Source organism: Vombatus ursinus, unplaced genomic scaffold (genome assembly GCF_900497805.2).
Source record: "Vombatus ursinus unplaced genomic scaffold, bare-nosed wombat genome assembly UNPS02003292.1, whole genome shotgun sequence".
Lineage (NCBI taxonomy): Eukaryota > Metazoa > Chordata > Mammalia > Diprotodontia > Vombatidae > Vombatus > Vombatus ursinus.
The window spans coordinates 2,954,208-2,973,973 of record NW_020943070.1 but is presented as its reverse complement, the minus strand read 5'-3'; the positions used below and the strand labels follow the sequence as shown (position 1 = coordinate 2,973,973).

The window sequence follows — 19,766 nt, the reverse complement described above, 5'->3', positions numbered from 1 at the left end:
CAACAACTGAAAGTGAACGTTGTGAGATCATCGTGCCGGAGCCTGGCCCCGAGACCGTCACTGAGGACATTCTTTCCTGGCTTTCAATGCCAGGGCGGGGGTCTACGGGGATGGGACCTACGCACGATGCCGGACTCGGTGCTAAGCTGGTTTTGCCGAGCTGTTTTCTTCCCCACTTTTTCTATTCTTTTGCCGAAGGGGTGACTCTGTGGGAGGGGGAGGTGGGAGGGCTACGTTGAGAAAGGTGGATGACATGAAAGCAAAGCTAGAAACAAGTCTTTAAAGTCAATGATAAATATCTATACGTGTATAAAGCTCTATCTAATTCTTCATCATTTTCACTAACAGATCACACAGGCTTTGCGGGGTGTATCCAACTTGCCTGCACCTCTTTCTGAAGAATAAGAGGTGCTGGGGAAGGTAGGTTACGTGAAAACAAAAGACATCAAGAAAAGCTTTGGAAACAAAACAGCAAACGCTCAAAGACAACGAGGGGCCATGAAAACTGTTTCCAGGCTTCTGTGCACTGGGGGTCAGACTCGTTTCACTTGTCCCAGCCCGGCAGAAGTCACGGCCCATTTCAGAGACAAGCTTCCTCTGAACGGGGAAGGGGCTGCCTCGGAGGTCAAGGCCTCCACTCTCAGGACTGGGGTGAAAAGGGAGGCTGAGGTCCCTCCCTGCTGTTTGCGCTTTCTCGAGGTCACTTTCTGTGTTCTTTAGTTGCCACCCTCTTCTCTTTTGCCAGTGGCCTGTCCACAGACCCAGGGCTGCCTTTGGCTGCCATGACTCTCTCGCTTGGCCAAGATCCACTGGTCTCTGACAGAGGCAGCCTCTAGGCTTGCTGGCCTTCTCACTGGAACGCGATGTTCTGGGGCAGCAGTCACACATGCTTAGGAAACGATGCTACGAGTCAGGGTTACTTTTGTCCATGCCTGAGTTGTTAACACAGCCAAACAGGAAGGACTGGGGCTGTTGGAACTGCGCAGTGTCTTTTTCCTCCTTTGTCCCCCTTTCTTCCAATTTGCTATTGGTTTCGACCTTTGTTGGGCCCAGTCACTGATCTGATTTTTGATGCTGAAATGACTGATGCAACCAGCGTTTCTTGTCCTGTGAAGACGGTCCCTTTAGTTTTTTTGTGATGTCTCCTGACCATGTATCCTGTGTCTGGGGACTCTCTCACTGACGATCAGTATGTGTCATCTTCCCCTGCACGTTGTTTTATGGAGGTAGTACAATCCCAATCAACAAATACTGATAAACGCCTACTAAGTGTAAGAGGCTGCGCTGGATGTCGGGGTCACAAGAACAAAAAGATCTCATCAAGTTCCTCATTGACTTTCTTTGCCTTCTGTAAAAATGGTGGCCTGTTTGCTCACGCTCATTGTGAGTATAACTTTGGAGCTTTCCTGTTGCTTTAAAAATGGGGATGAAATCAAATTCTTAAGGCTGATTTGCCTTCTCCAAGGTTCCACTGATTTTTTCCCCTCCCCCAGTTGACAAAAACTCTTTGCAGCAAACATGAGAAGTCAGGCAAGTCAAATTCTGACACTGGCCACGTCCAAAATCGTGGGCCTCGTGCCGCATCTGACATCCATCACCTCACTGCTGCTGCTCTCCAGAGCTAGGTCCTTTATCCCACCACTCCACGTAGCCCCTTAGATTACACAGGAAGAACGCCAGCCACTCAAGTTATGCTCGTATGGTCTAAGGACTGAGGGAGACCTACCCCTCTGCCTCTCCCTGAGGTCCTCACCCCTGTCCACAAAACAGAAGATAGATGCAGAGGCCAAAGAGTGATACTTTTTGCCTTTTTTTTTTTTTTGGTATTGTTGGTATTTTTATCTGCTTCCGAAGTCATGACGGCTCCAAAAAGCCAAGCTTCTGATCTGCACGTGGCCTTCAAGTCTTCCCAGCTTGGTAAAGTCTGATAGTCTGGGCTCTGCTGGCCAATTTTTGGAGACCCCCCTGGGTTCTCAGGGTCGCCCCACTGTGTGACAAGGTGCTAGAAAAGGCCTTTCGTGGGAGGCAACTATAATCTCAATTTAAGGGGGGAAAATGATGAGGCTGAGTCTTAGAGAGGTTGACATTGAATTGCCCAAGGTCCCAAAGCCAGCAAGTGGCAAAGCTCCAACCTGAGCTCAGGTTTTCTGACCCTGGCTCTCCAGGGCTCTGCACTTCCAAGATGACAGTCTCCTTAGGTTGATTTGGCTGCACGCGTGGCCCTGGTACAACATTTGGGGAGGTTGGAGACTGAAATCCATGCATAAACCAAGGTTACTAAATGAAGGCTTCATTATAGCCTGGATTGCTATTCTCTTCTCTTACCCCATAGCACAGACAATTGAGAAGGCACTGTCACCACTGAGACGAACGACGTGTCTCCTGGAAGACACACACTTGGCATCCAAACACCACAAAGTCATGACTGGCTAGAGAAAGAGTGTCTCTGTCCAAGCTACTCACCCAAAAGACACTATAGGAGCAGACAGTGCCCAGAAATGGAGCCCCATCGCGCTGGCCAGGTGGGGATGCTCAGGGGGCAAGGCCCATTGCTCTGAGAAAGAGCAGAAGGGGAATGGAAGGAGAACTTGGGGGGACAGTGGGCGGCCTGCCATGGTGAGGCGCACTCTCCTCCTCCCTGTGTTACCACACAGATGCACAGGAGAAGGAACGGTGGTTACCACACGGAGGAGGGTTTAAGAGGGTTCTTCCTTCCCATACTCAAGATTAGGGGCCTGGTAGCAAGAAAAGTAAAATAATTTTGGAAAAAATCACAAAACCAACATTTTTGTTTTTCCTTTCCTAATACTTTATCTCCCTGGAGTTAGAGAATCAGTGACTTGGCCTCCAGCATAGCATTGAGTCATGTCTCGTGGAACTTGCAAAAGCTTACTGATGCTGGACTTAACAAGTGGAAAAAACTGGACCAGGACGAATAGCAAAAGTATGGCACCATGCTGTGTGGAGGGGGAGAGGGGGAGAGGGGGAGAGGAGGAAGAGACTGCAATGGCCCTAAATCCAATAATGTATTTAGGAATGGCCTGGAATGTGAAAGTCATAGTCGGCAGGATTGTCCCTGTGTGACCCTGGGTAAGTCACTTCAAGCAACAGTGATAGGACAGTAATGAAAATAAATGCTTAGAAATGTGACCAAAATTAAATTCAGTGGGGCTTATGCAAAAAAAAAAAAGTAATTGAGATAAAAATGATGGAACACAGAGCCAAGATACTTACAAAGAAAGCTGACACCAAGCCTACTGGGAAGGATCAAAAAATAAGACAAAAGGACCTGATTTGCCCCATCAGATGTCTGTGGCTCATTATCCAATAGACAAACAGTCCAAGGATATCAACAGGCATTTTTCAAAAGGAGAAATATAAGCAATCCATGACAAAATGAAAAAATGCTCTGAATCACTAGTAATTAGAGAATTGCTCACGAAGGCAACTCGAAGGTTCTACCTCCCACCTGTCAGGTTGGCAAAGAGGACAAACGGGCAAAATGACCTATGTTGGAGGGGCTGTGAGAAATCAGGCACATTAATATTCTGCCAGGGCAGCTAGGTGGCACCACAGTGCACAGAGTACGGCGCCTGGCCTCAGACACTAGCTATGTGACCCTGGGTAAGTCACTTCACCCTGTTTACCTCAGCTTCCTCATCTGTAAAAATGAGCTGGAGAAGGAAATGGCAAACAACTCCAGCATCTTTGCCAAGAAAACCCCCAATGGGGTCATGAAGAGTTGGACCCAACTGACATGATTCAACAACAATGCTCCACTGAAGGAACTGTAAACTGGTCCAGCCATTATGGAAAGCTGTTATGAACTGAGGGCCCAGCATTAATAAACTCTGCCTACCCTCTGACCTGGCAACACAACTCCTAAGCCTATCCCCCAAAGAGATCAAACAAAGAGGAAAAACACCGATGTGGACAAGAATATTTACGGCAGCTTTTTCTTTGCAGTGACAAAGAACCGGAAACTAAGGCATTGCCCCCCACTTGGGCAAGAGCTGAACCAATCATGGTGTAGAATGAGAAGAATCCTACCGTGCTCTAAGAAATAAGGAAAGAGGTGGTGTTCAGAGAGACCTGGGAAGACTTGTATGAACTGATGCTGGAAGAGTGAGCAGAATCAGAAAGGCAAACAACTCTGAAACACTTTGGGACTCCGATCAAGGCAGTGACCAGCTACTCTTCTGGCATACGATCCAACCTCTGACCGAGAGGGGAGGGCCTCAAGAGGCAGAAAGAGACAGACATCTTTGAGACGTGGCCAAGGAGGCACTGGTTTGCTTGACTCTGCACGTTTCTTACAAGTGGGTTGTTTTTCATTTTTCCAAATGGGTAGGAGGTGGGAGGAAAAGAAAAACAGATTTTTATTAATTAAAAATGAAAACAAGTGCAGCTTTCTATGGCGAATCCAGCTTCTCCCTCCTCCGATGCCTCATGGTGCTGCAGAGCTGACCCCGGGGCCTCAAAGATGGTGCCAGGAGAGGATGCCATCTGGTAGATCCTGCCAGGCCAGGGCAGCCTTTGAGGACAGCATGGCCATAGCGTGTATGGCTGCCCCACAAGAAACAGTGCAGCCAACGCCCTCTATTGCTTCGCTCCCATTGGTCCTGTCAGATCTTGTTTGCACCCGCTGTCTCCTCATCAGACTGTAAGCTCCTCGAGGGCGGGGACTGTCGGGTTGTTTGGTTTTGCCTTTCTTTGAATCCCCAGTGCTTAGGCCATGCTTAATAAGTACTGGTTGGCTGAGTAACACTGGGTTGAGAGGAATGAACTTGACTGTGAGTGGGTTGTCTGCCCGTCCTGTGCAAAGCGTTCCTGGTACTCACCTGGAAATACGGTGTGGATTCTCCCGATTCCCACACCTCCTCTCTCCTGCTGCTGCCCTTTGCTGCCCACCAGGAGAGCATAGCAGGGTGGAAGGTCTGTAGTCCATAGGGGTAGAAATACCAAGCACCTAGCACATGGGAAGAAAGGATAATTAAGGCAGAGTCTGAGTTCCCAGAAGGCCAAGAAGTCCAGGGTGAGGACCTACATCTTGACTGACTGTGGCAGTGTCACGCCTATGTGAGCTTGGACCCCAGCCCAAGGAAGGCAGATGCACTACAGGCCCCATGATCTGGAAGGCTACTTCTACCCCAAGAGCCTTCAGGAAAGGGTTCCCTCTCTCATGATCCTCTCAGAAGTCATGATACGCTTTTGGATGATGGCAAAAATGAGGGATAAGACTGAGCTGGTGAGAGGCCATGGAGATAGAACCCAGAAGTCCTGCCTCCTGGTCCCAAGCCTGATCAACACACAGCCCTGTCCCTTCTGAATGAGGACCGGGATGCTCTAAAGAGAGGCCACCTGAATACAGGTCCTGGTGACCATCGGCTTGTGGTGTCTTTATTCCCGAGCTGGGCTTTATCTCACAGTATGGGCTGAGTGATCTCATGGCTCCTGACCAATAGGCCAGCCCTTCTGAGATCATCCAGGGAGAACCACCCTGTCTGTTCTCACCAATGAGAAGGGGCAAAGCCCCCCAGACCTGGCATGGGCTGTGTCCTGACCAGATAACGGATTTGGTCCTGACTCAGCTCCTCTACGAATCCCCCACCCTCCAGTGCCTCGTCAGTGACCACCGAGGGTATAGATGAAACACCTCTGTGAAGCCTACACACTCAAAGTGGGTGGGACAGCCACCCGGATCATGCAGCGTGAGTCTGGGAGGTCTGCATACAGAAAATGCACCATAAAGGTTTGCTGGATTGGATCGAGAGGAGGAGAGACAGGACATAACTTTCACATTTTAGGCACGAGAACTTGCCCATAGGTGGCCTGGGTCCCTTTTCCCAGGGCTTTTGTCCCTTTGGCTGCCTAAAGGCTCCCCTTCAAAGCTCTGCCTTCCAGACTTTCCTTTGGCGGCCCTGCCCCCAAGCCCTGGTCCGTCCCGGCCCCCCCTGCCTGGCTGCGCTGGGGACTCAACAGGGCTCACCATAAGCCAGCGAAGCCAGAAACAACAGCATCAAGAGAAACAGAAGCAACTTCTTCAGCGTCGAAAAGCTCCTGGATTTCATCGGGAGGAAGGAGGAGATGTTAGTGCCTGCCCTCCCCCACCACAGTCTCCTGTGAGACCAATAAACAACCAAAAGGCTGCGCTCCCCCACACACCCCCACCCGGGGCACCCAACACGTGGAGTGCTTTTGTGGGTTTACGGACAGCCCTCGGGGTAAAGTGGAAGGAGAAAACTTGGCCTTTGTCAAATGCATTAAGATTGTTACGAAAGGTGACACGCCTCCCTTTGAGAGGTCTGGTGGAAGGTGTCTCCTCATCAGACCTACAGCAGAAATGTGTTAATACTCTGATGAATTAGGCAGCCTTCTTTTTTCTAAGTCCTTACAGTGCTTGTGAATTTGGACTTGGAAAAGCTGCAGGAGGAACCCCTGCCAAGGCCAGTCGGTCACCCCTGGCCTAGCCTGTGGCCCCAAGAGTCCAGAGCAGGGGTGGGAAACCTGCGGTCTTGAGGCCAGACGTGGCCTTTCTAGGTCCTCAAGTGCCGCCCTTTGACCGAATCCAAACTTCACAGAACAAATCCCCTTCATGAAAGGATTTGTTCTGTAAAACTTGGACTCAGTCAACAGGCCGCACCCAAGGACCTAGAAGGCCACACGTGGCCTCAAGGCCTCAGGTTCCCGACCCCTGCTCTAGAGGCTCTTGGACTCAGCCCTGGAGGCAGCCTGGAAGCCTGGGCATGCTCCTCCACAGAGAAACTGCAAGCATGGCCCAGTGACCTGGAGGACTGGGAAGAAAATTCTTGATTCCAACCCCAAAGGAGGGATTGTCCCTGGAAACTCAAGACCCTCACACTAGCAAAGGCGAACCCCCCAGACCAAGCTGAGATCAGAGGCAGGAACTACCAAGGGGAGAGTTCCGAAAAGACACTCAGGAAGGGAGCGCCACCTGCAGTCAGAGCCCTGAAGACCGAGAATAATGGGGGCTGGCGTGTGCTGGTAAATGTTTAACAACCAGCTCTGGAGGAGGGACTTCTCCCATCATCTTCTTCAGTCTAGACGCTCAGTCCACCCCTGATTGGGAGCTGACTCTCACCAGCGGGTTTGAGCTGGTTCCAGCACACCCCTGACTCTAACCTGACTCTGTCACGAGATTCATTGCAGAAAAATCTGAAAAAGCTGAAAACAAACAGGGCAAAGCCAATGGGGAAACTGAGCTCCAGGACTGTGGAGCCCTTCAGAGCCCCGGATCTCTGACTGACCTGGTTAAGACAAAGACGTCCAGCAGGGAGGCAGCTGTGGTCAGGCGGTACCAGGTGGTGCCGAGCCACCAGTAGAACAGGCCAAAGAGCCAACCTGGAAAGCACCCAGCAGAGGCATTCAAAGGCTGCACCCTCCAAGCCCATCCCGTCCCAGCGCCCAGCGCCAGCCCTGCAGCTGCTTCTTGTTATTAGGCTCTCAGATCCTCCCCCGGCTCTCTAGCTGTGCTTGGGGATCCTTCCATAATGAGCCCGTCTCCACACACTGTCCTAAAGTTACTCTACTTGGGCCCAGCATGCCCCAGCATAGGAATGAGGAAGCTCTTAGAGGTGCACTGCAGGGACTGCCCTGGGCACGGTGCCCACCCACTCACAGAACCCACCTGGAAAGGTGATCGCCATCCACAAGAAAGCGCCAACTTGGGAGGCAGCATTCCTTAATGTGGATGCCGAGCCAGGCTGGTCCATAAGTGCGTGCCCTGCAGGGAAGGGAAGAAATGAGGATCCACCCAGAAGGAGAGACAAGTGGGCCTCGAGCACCCCCCATTACCATGCTGAGGCTTGAACCCCCTCTGCAGCCAGACTGCAGAGTTCTCTCTTCCTCTTATCTGGGAGATACCCCTCCCCCCCCCCCAGCTATGTGGCAGTGAGTGGGGCAGTGCCTGGGGGATGGGGCTAGGGGGGAGTGATGCCTACCTGCGTAGTCATCCTCCGAGGAGTATCCTGAGGAGGATCCATAGGCGTCATAGGTGACTTTGCCCTCATTCAGTCCGTTAATGTCGTGACTCTCCGGGCCTCCTGTGCTTCTCCTCGTCCTTACCAACAGGTCCCCACCTGTGCACAGAGCATGGGAGGTGCCCAGTGAGCAGGGGGCTTCAGGCTTGCAGCAGCGGCAGCTGCCAAAGGAGAGACGCCTGGCAACCCCCCTAGTGGGTTCAGGCCAGAAGCCCTCCCACCTGGTCTGGGGCAGGCCATGAGTTTTGCTCAAGGGCAAAATCTGGCCCACTTCCTGTTTCTGTGTGAGCTAAGAACGGTTTTTATGTTTTTAAATATGATGAAACTTTATTTAAACACATAAAGACCATTTTTCGCTCACTGGCTGTACAAAAGCCGGCGGCTTTCTGCCTTAGGAGGCATGGTTACTCTCTCGGGGACCTGTCAAAGGGCGGTCTCTGGGGCTGAGGGGCTTCGGGAGAATGGAAGGATTTCAAATCTGGGATGACCCAGGAGATGTGCCAGCCCAGCCCAATCCAATCTTATTTTACAGACAAGGAAACAGAGGCCCAGGGAGGAGCGTCTCCTCTCCTGCTCCCCAGGCCGAGCCTCGGGTTTGTAAGCTCACCACGCTCACTCCAGTAGGAATTGCTGTCCAGCTGATCTTCCAGGACCAAGCTTCTGGCCATCGAGGCGGCCCGGGGGCCCCCAACATACGACTCGCTGACAACTGATTCACTGTAGTAGGTGGTGTGAGGACTGGAAGCAGGGCCCAGGTGAGGTGCAGGCGAGAGACGCTTCACACTGCTGGATTTCCTCCGCAGAGCCCTGGGGGGCACCAAGCATGAAGAGCAAAATGAGAGGGTGGGGGAAAGGCCAGGAGGGGAGTGAGCCTTTCCAGGATGAAAAGAAATGATACCCAAAGTCCTCTTTTGCTGTGCTTATTTCTTAAACAGATGAATAATTTTTCACGTTGAAGGCAGGGCTGAACAAAGCCACAGCTCCCATGGGCCGCGGGGGCCTCTTTCCAAATTGAACCACCATGATGAGATATGAGAGGAGCTAAGGGCCACCTGAGCCCGACTCTTCACCCACAGGCCCTTCACCCATGTGGCTTCCCATGCTGTTGCTGGGCCCTGCAGCTCACCCTAAGAACCATGGGCATTAGGGCTAGGGAGAGGAGATCCATGGCCGAGAGGGGTTGTTCCTTTCCCCGCTATAGGCCTCAGGGTTTCCGGCCTTCTCGATGCTCAAAGTTGCCCCTCCCTAGTTCCTGTTCTCAGAGAGTGAAGGCAGAAACAGCCCAGGTTGTGGTGGAAGGGGAGGAGATGGTGCTGGGGACAGGAAATTCTCACATTTGTGGGGACAGAAAGCAGTAGAGCGATGTCTCCACCAAAAATGGAGGCAGGAAACAAACGTGCACATGGCAGCAGCCAAGGCCCTTGGCTGCCCTGGGCAGTTGTGACCTGGAAGGCGGCTCAGGCTCGCTCTAGCGTGGCTTACCTGAGGGGACTGTCCTTGAAGGCGGTGTGCTGGCCAGCCGCCAGGGAACTCCCTCCACTGCTGCTGCTGCTGCTGCCTCCATCATCATCAAGCTGGTAATGACGGCTGAGGCGCTGACTGCGTCGAGACATCCTCTGAGTCCTTCACTCTAGAAATTCTAGAAATTCCTGAAAGAAGGAAAACGGAACGAGAAGCAGTGCTTACTGAGTGACTTGATGCTGTTTTCTGGGAGCCCCTGAGAAGGTCCTCTCTCCCAACGATCCTGCAGGAAGCTTCCCTGGTGAAGCACAGCCCCCACTCTCTCCCACCTCCATTCTGGGTCTCCCCTTAGCACATCTTTATCGAATTTGGGGTTGTGACACTTAGCTTGTGACCGTTCTTAGGGTGCTTCATGAACACTCACTTTCCTTCTCTGCACAGATTGTAACCTTAGGGGAAAGGACCACCTTCTCTTTCATGTCTGTGGTTCCTCCCAGCTCCCAACAGTACCCAGCTCTGTGATCTGTTCTGGAGGGTGGACAGGGTAACGTGCAAGAACTCTGTCCTGGTCCAAGCTAACCAGCTGATGCTAAGCCGACCCTGAGGCAACAGGCTTCATGAGTAACAGCCCTCAATGGACAGTTTTTTCATTTGGTCATCACACCTATTAAGGATTATCGAACTCATTTTACAGATGAGTAAATGGACAAGTGATAAGCTCCCCTGGGCCCCAACACCACCAGGAAGAGCCTCCAAGGCAGGCCCTGGGCCTCCCCATCCCCCTCTCACTGAGCTCCAACCTCAATGCCTCCTCAAGGATTTCTAAATTGTCAAGGATCGAACAAGAAAAGTTTCAAATACAGAGGGCTGATACAAAGGGGGGAGGCTATCCCAGCCTTAGGAGAAACCGGCTTCATGAAGATGAATTAGACCAGAGTTTAACCCCTAACTCAGATTACAGATGAGACCAGGTTGTAGGGGATCTCAGCTTGGTTCCCCAGTCTGTCCAGGCTGCAAAACCATCTCTCATAATCCAACCTCGATTTTGGAGGGCTGGTGACCTTTGCCATAAGCTGTATTCTTGGTGTTACTGCTTTTATTTAAATGACACTTGCTTGGGTCTTGGGAACAGACCCATTAGAGTCTCTCTGCCAGTTGTGAAAACAAGGTCTGGTTTAGTTAGCAGGGACAGTTCCTAAGCAGACCTGTCCTGAAAAGCAAGAAGCCACATGTCTTCTTGGCCAAGGAAGGTCAACCTGCTGGCTTCTCTGAAGATGGGCTGCCCGCTTGGCAGGAAGGACAGGAAGAGGCAAATCGGCAGTGGCCAAGGCAGACAGCTGGCCTGATGCCCCCTTCTAGATTCCACCCCCATATGGTGATAAAGTCTGCCCCACCCCCCTTGCCCCACTGGAGTCTTTGAATGCCCACCCACTTGGGCATCAGCATCAGCTCTCAGCCCTCCCTCCCCCATGCTGGGGTGGAGTCTTTCCCTGAGGCCTCAAACAAAGCAGTACAGCTAGTACTCGGGCTGTTGTTGATACAAACTTAACCATACCACAGGGGGGGCCTGAAGAGGTTGTATGGGCACCTCCCAAATTGCCAAGCAAAGCCCCCAGCCTGCCAGGTAGCCTTACCTTCAGAATGCCAGTGTTACAAAGACAGAGAATCTGGGCTCTTGACTGTTCTGAATTCCACAGTAAAAAACAAAGGCCAACTCTGCCCTCTGTCATCATAATCTAATCCCTTCCCTGCCGTCCTCCCCCTCAAAAACCCCCGTATGTTTTGAACAGCACAAAGCATGGTTCTCCAGAAGATCTGCAGGCCTGGAAAAGGCAGGACTCCCTCTCTGCTACTGCCTCAGAGGCTGACCCACAATCACAGAACATTCGAATTGACAGGGCCTTGGGAGATGAGTCACTCTGCTGCCCCCCCATAAGGCGACACTCATCCAAAAGAGCCCCTGTTTTCATCTTAGAGGAGAAAAACAAAGCTTAGAAAGGTATTGCCTCATCTACCACCACACAGCGTCAGTGGCAGGGCCAGGATGGGGCTAGAACCTGGGGCACCTGCCCCCCACATCCTGCTGCCTTCTCCTGACCCACTGCCTCCCCACTCCACCCTGCTCCTCCAACTCTGTGCACATGGGAGCTGACTTGGCCCAGAGTCCCACAGAGCCCACGCGCCCTGGGAAGTGTGGGGCCAAGACGCCACCACCCCCCTCCCACCTTCTCCCTTTCAACTTCACATGCTGACCCTGCCAAGTGATTTTTATCTAAAGGCCACCTACTGCCCTGCTCTGGCAGTCACTGACCTACAGGGATGGATCCCTGTTGGCTGAGGGCAGTGAGCACAAGGACCTATCCCAAGCTGTCAACAGAGTTCAGAGGGGCAGAGATGGACAGAATCTTCCAGGCTGCCCAGAAAAGGCCCAGGGGACGGGTATGGCTCCAACCACAAACACTGACCCTTTCAAAGAGCTCCAGCCTGGAGCAGCCTGGCTTTCCCTTCTCTGCCCAAGGATGACCCACAACACCCCCCACAGTCCTTTTCAGGAGCCACTAAGCCAAAGTAAAGGGGTCACTTGCACCTGCCCGGGGTCTAAGTTTGGCTCAGCTCTGCAGATGAGTTTGGGGTGAGGGAAGTGGCCCCTGGCCCGAGGGGACCTCCTGCAGGGAAGACGGAGGAAGGGGCCGTGATGCCCTGGCAGGGACACCCAGTGAGCCGGGGCAGCCAGGCCTTCAGCCTGGGAAGATCATCCCTGGGCTGGGGCAGCCCCACATCAGAGGGTGAGTGGAGGGCAGCTGGACTCTGGCACTGGGAGGATGAGCCCGTCCAAGACCGGGCACAGAGTGAGTGATAAGGCCCAGTCTGGCCAGCCAAGAGGGGCATCTGGGGCCAGGGGACTGGGTTGGTCAACCCTGGGCACGGGACTGTTGCCAGCCCTCCTTCCCCCCAAAACACACACACACACACACACACACACACACACACACACACACACACAGAGCCAACTGGGAAAATCAACACAACTTTGTCCCAGAGGGAGGTGGAAAAGCATGCCAGGCCTTGGCATTAAGAAGTGAGCCCTGGCCTGGGCAACTCCATTTTGGGGTTGTTTTGTGGAAGAGGGAGATGAAGCAGGGGGACAACCAGGCCTAGCACTGAGGGACTCCACTCCATGGAGACCCCTGTAGGCTGGGGATTTGGGGGGAGAGGTTGGGGGTACAGCAGAGGCAGCTGTGCCCTGAGGGTCAATTCCTGGGGGGCACAGTGAGGGTATGGACAAGAGGAGAGGCAGCCCTGTGCCCAGATCTGGGGGGGGGGGCAATTCTTGGCGGGGTGCAGCTCTGTCCTGGCACAGAGCGAGGACAGACGAAGACGGTCAGACACTGTGCCCAGGTCTGGGGGTGCAGACAAGGGAAGGGTCAGCTGTGCCCAGGTCTGGGGGGGCAGACAAGGGGAGTGTCAGCTGTGCCCAGGTCTCGGGGAGCAGCTCTGCCCTGGCACAGAGGGGGTCACCGTGCCCGCGCCCGGCGCCCCGGATCCTCCCCCTCCCCCCTCCTCTCCCGGCCCGGCCCTGGCCTGCGGGCCCGCCCCGGTACCTGCGGAGACGGCTCCGTCCCTCCCCCGCCCGCCGCGTCCGCGTCCGCGTCCCTCGGCCGCTGCTGGGGGAACGCGGAGGGAACGCGGGGCGCGCGCACGAGGGGGCGCGAGGACAAAGCGGGCGCGAGCTGGGGCCAGGGGCGCGCGCGGAGAACGGGTCCGCGCAGCTCCGGGGGCGCCTCGGTTCTGCCGGGTCCGCCTCTGTCATCGCAGACAGGCCTAGGCGGAGGCCACCGCCCCTGGGGCCCGGCCCCGCCCCCTGCGCGCGCCCATTGGGCGGTTTGAACAAAAAGTGTAGCGGACGGCCCCGCCCACCGCCGCTCAACGGCCACTCTGAGCACGAGGGCGCGCCCCGCCCCCTCGCCCTCTGCCCCCCCCCCCGGCCCCCACCCTCTCTGGCCTCCCTCCTCCCCTCCAGCCCTCCCCCTGGACTTTCACCCCTTTCCCATCTCCCTTCCCGTCCTCCTCTTCCTTTTCTCCTCTCCCCCTCTCCTTCCCCCTCCTCACCTGTCCAGCCTTCTCCCTCTCTCCTTCTCTCCCCTCCCCCTCCTCCTTTTCCTCTTCCCCTCCCCCCTTCCCCTCCCCTTCTCTTCCTGTCCTCTGCCCTCCCCCTGTAGCCCTCCTCCCCCCCCCCCTCCGTGATCCACCCCCCAGTCCTCCCTCCTTTTCCCCCCCTTTAGCTTTCCCTCTCACGTCTCCCTCCCCTCTTTTCTTCTGTCCTCCCCGCTAACCCCTCTCTGCCTCCCCTCCCTCCTCTCTACCTTCTCTTTATTTTTCCTTCTTCTTGTGCCTCGAGACAGGCCTCTCTTCCTCTTCTGCTCTCCCCCTCTCCTCTCCCCTCCCCCTCCCCCTCCTCCCCTTTCCCTCCCCGTCTTCCCCTGTCCCTTCTCCCCTCCCCCCTTCTCCTCCCCCCTCCCCCTCTAGTCCTCTATCTCCCCTCCCCTCCATGATCCACCCCCCTCAGTCCTCCCTTCTCTTCTCCCCTTTAGCCTTCCCTCTCCTCCTTTCTTCTCCCCTTCCCTCTCCTTCCTCCCCTCTAACCCCTCTTTCCCTCCCCCTTATTTTCTCTCCTCCTCCTTGTGCCTCCGGCCAGTCCTCCCTTCTCCCCTCCCTTTCTTCTTCCTCTCCCTCCCGCCCCTCTCCTTTCCTCCCAGTTCCTCCCATTCCCTAAGGGCTGGCATCCCTGGGTTAGTCAGCCTGGGCAAGGCTGGGGAAGGATGCTGGCAGCTTTCAGGCGATTTCCAGACTCTACCCTCCCAACATCCTCCTTTATGGTTCAAAGCACCCAGACCCAGCAGCATCCCCCCCCAAGTGGGAGAACGGGAGGGAAGTGTGGGGCTCCCCACCCCAAAGGAAGCGGCAGCTAGGTAGCAAACAGAAGACCCCAAAATGCTGTCTAGTTGACCCTGTGCAAGTCACCCCCTCTGTCTCAATTTCCTCCACTGTAAAATGGGCATCATCATGGCACCTACCTCCCAGTATCTGTAAAGGGCTTAATAAATGCTTGTTCCTTCTGCTCCCCCGACTTTTCAGTGGTTCCCCAGTCAGTACGGGCTGCTTTCAAGGAAGCGTCATGTGTCAGAAAAAAAAAGCTGGATTTGGAGTCAGAGGACCTCGGTTTGAAGTCTGACTCTGCTCTTTACTACCAGGTGGGTTACACCAACCCTCTGTGCCTCGGTTTCCCCCTCTGTAAAATGAGGGAGTTGACCTGAAGGACACTATCTGCCATTGGTTTCCTTTCAGTTCTAGGTCTCAATTAAATGAAATGAGACATGGGAAGGGCTTTAAAAATGTTAAAAGGGTCCACGTCAAAGAAAACATGGGTTTTTATCCTCCCTGCATTTCCCTGCTTGGCCTTTCTTGGAGCCATCTACAGACCTACACTTCAGCCAGGACAACGTTGCCTACCTCTATTTCCCCACCTTTGCCCACACTTCCTCTCTGCCTGGGGTGCCCTCTCCAGCCTGGCCTGCCCTGGGGACCACTGCTCTGACAACCCTGTTCTTATTCACGGGCCTCACAGCCCAGCTCTGATGCCCATTTCTTAGGCCCCCACCAACTCCATTCAGCTCTACAAACACTAGGCAGCTGCTATGCCCAGGGCACCGTGCTAGGAATTCGAGCACGAGGGAATGGAAATAAAAAATGGCTCAGTCTGCCCTCAAGGAGCTGACATCCTATTGGGGGAGGGGCAGAGGGAACCAGGCGTGTCCTCTATGCAGATACGGGGTGATGGAGACAAAAGATCCAGTTCAAGGACCTTCAGAACCTTTAAGGAGGTGGAGGAAGGCCCTAAGAGCAGGAGAAATCTGTCCCAGACCCATGGAGGCATCTTGGCTACTAAGCCCCAAAGGAAGTTGAGAATTCGGGAAGATTTCTTCCAGGCTTGGAGACGGCTGGCCAATAAACATCTCTTAAGCGCCTACTGTTTGCCAGGCACTGGAGGTCTGTGAGGAAGTAGGGAGTGGTGTGTTAAGTGTGGGGCTCACGTTTAGAGTTGGCAGGGACTTCATATGCCATCTGATTCCTCATTTTACAGAGGAGGAAACTGAGGCCCCGGGAAGGGAAGGGACTTGCCCATTGTCACACAGGAGGAGGCAGGATTCAAACAAAACTCAGGCAGGTTCTCTGAATCTGAATGCAGTGCTCTGTCTAAAATTCCTCTAGTCTTATTCACAGGCGAGACAGTAATTGTCTTACCAGCCAAGAGCAATGGATTTGGAGACTGAGATTCTGGGTTCAGAATCTAAGCATTCTACTACAATTTCTTCCTCTTTTCCCCTCTCTGTCTTTCTCGTCCCCTCTCTTTATTTTTGTTTCTTCTCCCTTGTCCTTTTTGCATTCTCTCTCTCTCTCTCCATTCTCTGTTTTCTATCTCTTCCCTCTCCTTCCCTTCCTCTCTCTCCTCTTTGTCCTGTCTTCTCCCTTGTCCTTTCTGTGTTTTGTCCTTCTCTTCTCTTTCCTTCTTCTCCTTCTGTGTCACTTTTCCTATCACGGTGTCTTTGCATTAGCCATCCCCTGAGCTGAGGATGTCCTCTCAGTTTGCCTGACTTCTTTTAAGACTTACCTTGAATCCCACCTCCCTGGACCCCCAGCTGTTAGCGCCATCCTAGCTGAGATCACCTTCCTCCTAACTCTGTGTAATACTTCTATGTGCTTAGCTGTCCACAAGCTATTTTCCCCATTAGACTCCCTTCAAGAGCAGGATAAGTTTTTTTTTCTTCCCATTGCATCCCCAGTGCTGTAAGCATTTCAGGGCACATGGTGAGCATTAACAAAAACATTTTGACTGACCAACAGCTGCAAAGTAGTGATGCATGTCTGTGTGGAGACATATGATTTATTCAACCAACAGAAGGTATGTTTTCCTATTTACAATGCTGACTCATGGCTTCATATTTTGTTGGAGGTAAAGGAAGATCAAAATGCCAACGCTTGGTAGGCAGATGGATCCCTGGGATACATTGCCATCCAAGGAACTGGAGAGAGCACTAGCTTTTTTTTAGGCAATTGGGGTCAAGTGACTTGCCCAGGGTCACATAGCTGGTAAGTGTCAAGTGTTTGGTCTGAGGCCGGATTTGAACTCAGGTCCTCCTGTCTTCAGGGCCAGTGCTCTATCTACTGTGCCACCTAGCTGCCCCGAGAGCACTAGCTTTAGAGCCAGAGGACCCGGGTTCAAAGCCATCACTGTTGCTCTGGGCAACCTTGGGTACTCAGCTTTCCCATCTGCAGATTGAAGTGCTGCCAGGCATGGTGCTAGGCAGGCCTAAAGACAAAAGCAAACCCTGTGTCTGCCCTCAAAGACCTTACTTCCTCCTGGAAGGAAACAATTCTTCCATGATAAAAAGTGATTTTTCCATCTCCTATCACCTACATCATTTGGTACCCTCATGGCCTTTCACATTCTGTCTTGGACTGTTTTGATTTGGGCAGGCTGGAAGCTCCCTGGGGGCAGGCACTGGGTTGGGTCTTTTTCTTTGTGTCTTTCGTACAAAGCAGGAATCCGCCCCATAAGTTTGTGTACTAAATACTCAAGTGCTACATACTGAATCTTTGTAGAATGAACGAACGAATGGCTCAGAGGCTAAGGAACGGCCCACAGTCCTCCAGGGAGGATCAGGATCAATTGTCCTCAAAGCTGCCGAGGCCTGGGAGCCTCCAGCCCTGGGCTGGGGCAGCGCCTGAGGGCGGGACCAGTCTGTCTGGGACAGAGGAAGGAGAGGTAGACGTCATGCTTTGCACCTGGAAGGCCAGGTTTGTCGTTTGGACAGCAGAAGAGCCCCTGACTCAGTACAAGAAATACGGCAAACTTGTTTTCTGTAGACGGAGTGTAGCATAGCTGTTGTTGTGATTAATATACTACAAAAGCCTCCTTAAATTCCTAGGGGCTTTTTTGTCCCGAATTTATATAGGGCTTTAAGACTTGCAAAGCTTTGAATCTGCTCCTCTTAACGGCGCTGGGTGGTGGGTCACTGTTGTTGGCCCCACTTTACAGATGAAGAAACTGAAGCTGAGTGAGGTCATCACATCAGAGATCTAGAACCATCCAGTCCAAAAAACACCCTCATTTTACAAAGGAGGAAACCGAGGCCCAGAGAGGAGAAGGGACTGGCCCAATGTCACACAGGCAGCATCAGGTTAAGTGAACCTGGTAGAACTGGGGAAAATGGGGTCCAGCTATGTCACCCCCTAGGCCTCAGTTTCCTCTTCTCTGAGATAAGGGGACTAGAAATGATCTCTAAAGAGCCTCTCCCCACATCTAGAGATAGAACGCTCTGATTTGCTTAGATTTAGCCAGGTGTTTATGACAGGATTTAAACCCAGGCTTTCTTGGTCTCAAGCCTATCACTCTTATCTGCTACTGCACACTGCCTCTGGACTTGTAAATCAACAGATACTAAATAGTGCATCTACTATCATCAACCCATCCATCCATCCATCAACAAGCCTTTATTAAAAATTCACTATGTGGGGGCAGCTAGGTGGCACAGTGGGTAGAGCACTCGCCCTAGAGTCAGGAGGACCTGAGTTCAAATCCAGCCTCAGACACATGACACTCATTAGCTGTGTGACCCTGGGCAAGTCACTTAACCCTGATTGCCTTGCCAAAAAAAAAAAAAATTCACGATGTGCCATTCACATAACGAATTCACAGTCCCTGTCTTCAAGGAGCTATTCTGTCATGTAGGAGTCTGAGAAATTTTCGGAAGCTAAAATTGAAGGGTCACTTTGGTTAATGTATTGGTTAGCTTTGCCTCTCCCCCTTCTTTTTTATTCTTTCTGTAAGGCATGACTCTCTGGGAGGGAGAAGGAAGAAGGCTATATTGGGAAATGAAGGTGATGTAAAAACAAATTAATAAAATTTCCAAATTAAAAAAAATACTAAGGGGTTCTTATACTCTTGGGAGGTACCAGTCTAGACCAAGCGTGCAAGGTTTCCCAGCCTAGGGACTCCAGAGAGGCTTTGGATCAGGGTTCCACTGAGGCTATTCCCCAGTCTTCTACTCTGACCTCCAAACACCCCCTACCCCATCTCCATGTCCAGAGAGGACCTCTCATGTTCTTGCCCCGTGAGTATGGCAGGAGACCATGGGCACAGAAATTTCAGCTGGAAAGGCCCTTGGAGCTCTTAGCCACAGTTCAAATTGAGAAGAGACACAGCTGGCCCCCTCCTCATTTTCATGAAACAAATTCCCAAAGCCTACCTTGCCTCCTTTGAGGGACACTCAGCCGTGGGGCACAGAGAGTCAAGAACCTCTAGGTTCCAGTCCCAAGAGCTGACCGTGGCCTCAGTGTTGCCCTATCTGTGAAATGGGTGTGAAGACCGCTTCCTCCTCTGAGAAAAGATGCAAGATCTCAGAGCAGTTGTCACACCCAAAGAGCCCCAAGAGGGGCCTGCCGGAAATGAAATGAGACAGCGGCCCAACTGCCAGAGGACAGAAAGGAAGTGGGTGATCTAAAGTCCTCCCCCAGAGAGCCTGCTGAGGTTTCAATCAGAACAAGCTTCTATTAACACTGGGGGCGGGTGGGGAGGGGGGAGAACCAGAGACCAGAGTAAGGACAAAGTGGGGGGTGGGGCAGGGAGGCACCTGGAGGATGGACAAGATCAGGAAAGACTTTCTGAGCCTTGAGGCAGCACCGAGCAGGAAGAGCATTTGGGTCTGGGGGCACAGTCTGAATGAAGGTGGGGAGATGGAAAGGCCTGAAAGGGGGGCACAGTCAGGCTCAGAAAATGGTGGGGTACAGTCTGCATGAAGGCTCCGAGATAGGAGGCCCCACTGGTGGCCTGGAAGGGCTGAAGGAGGCTATCGTTTGGGACTTAGACCGCCTCCAGAAAGGACTCCTAGGCCCAACCACAGGATCTTGCATCTAAAGCTGGGAGAGGCCTTAGTCACCATCCAGGTCAATCTCCTTGGCTTTTAGATGTAGACACTTGAAGCTCGAGAGACTGACCTTGACTTTCCCAAGGTCACAAGGCAATGAGTGATAGAAGTAGGGTTTGAGCCCCAGTCAGAGCCTGAAGTTCTATAGTTCTGGGGCTTCCCCTCTATGATTTACAGTCAGAGGACATGGGTTCAGATCCTGACTCTGCCATTCTTAAACTTGTGTGGTATTGGGCAAATCACCAAGTCTGTCTGGGCCTCAGTTTCCTCACCTGTAAAATGAGGGGGTTGGCCTCTGAGGTCCCTTCCTGCTCTAAAT

At 52.9% G+C, this 19,766-nt stretch overlaps 1 protein-coding gene across 2 annotated transcripts in view; it reads right to left on the bottom strand.

Annotated features, from left to right (window-relative positions):
- The window catches only part of SUN2 (Sad1 and UNC84 domain containing 2), a 30,883-nt gene extending 11,968 nt beyond the window's left edge, over window positions 1–18,915 (bottom strand). Inside the window, exons 1-8 of one of the 2 annotated variants that reach the window (XM_027871086.1) lie at window positions 18,770–18,915; window positions 9,483–9,649; window positions 8,608–8,807; window positions 7,962–8,099; window positions 7,649–7,744; window positions 7,269–7,362; window positions 5,990–6,060; window positions 4,842–4,969 (exon numbers count right to left, since the gene is read on the bottom strand). In XM_027871086.1, coding sequence (XP_027726887.1) covers window positions 4,842–4,969; window positions 5,990–6,060; window positions 7,269–7,362; window positions 7,649–7,744; window positions 7,962–8,099; window positions 8,608–8,807; window positions 9,483–9,613 — 858 coding nt within the window. In that variant the 5' untranslated portion in view covers window positions 9,614–9,649; window positions 18,770–18,915. Of the gene's footprint in view, window positions 1–4,841; window positions 4,970–5,989; window positions 6,061–7,268; window positions 7,363–7,648; window positions 7,745–7,961; window positions 8,100–8,607; window positions 8,808–9,482; window positions 9,650–13,063; window positions 13,156–18,769 lie in introns of those variants that run through there. The other variant, XM_027871094.1, reaches the window with a different exon arrangement.
- Window positions 18,916–19,766: the final 851 nt, after the last annotated feature.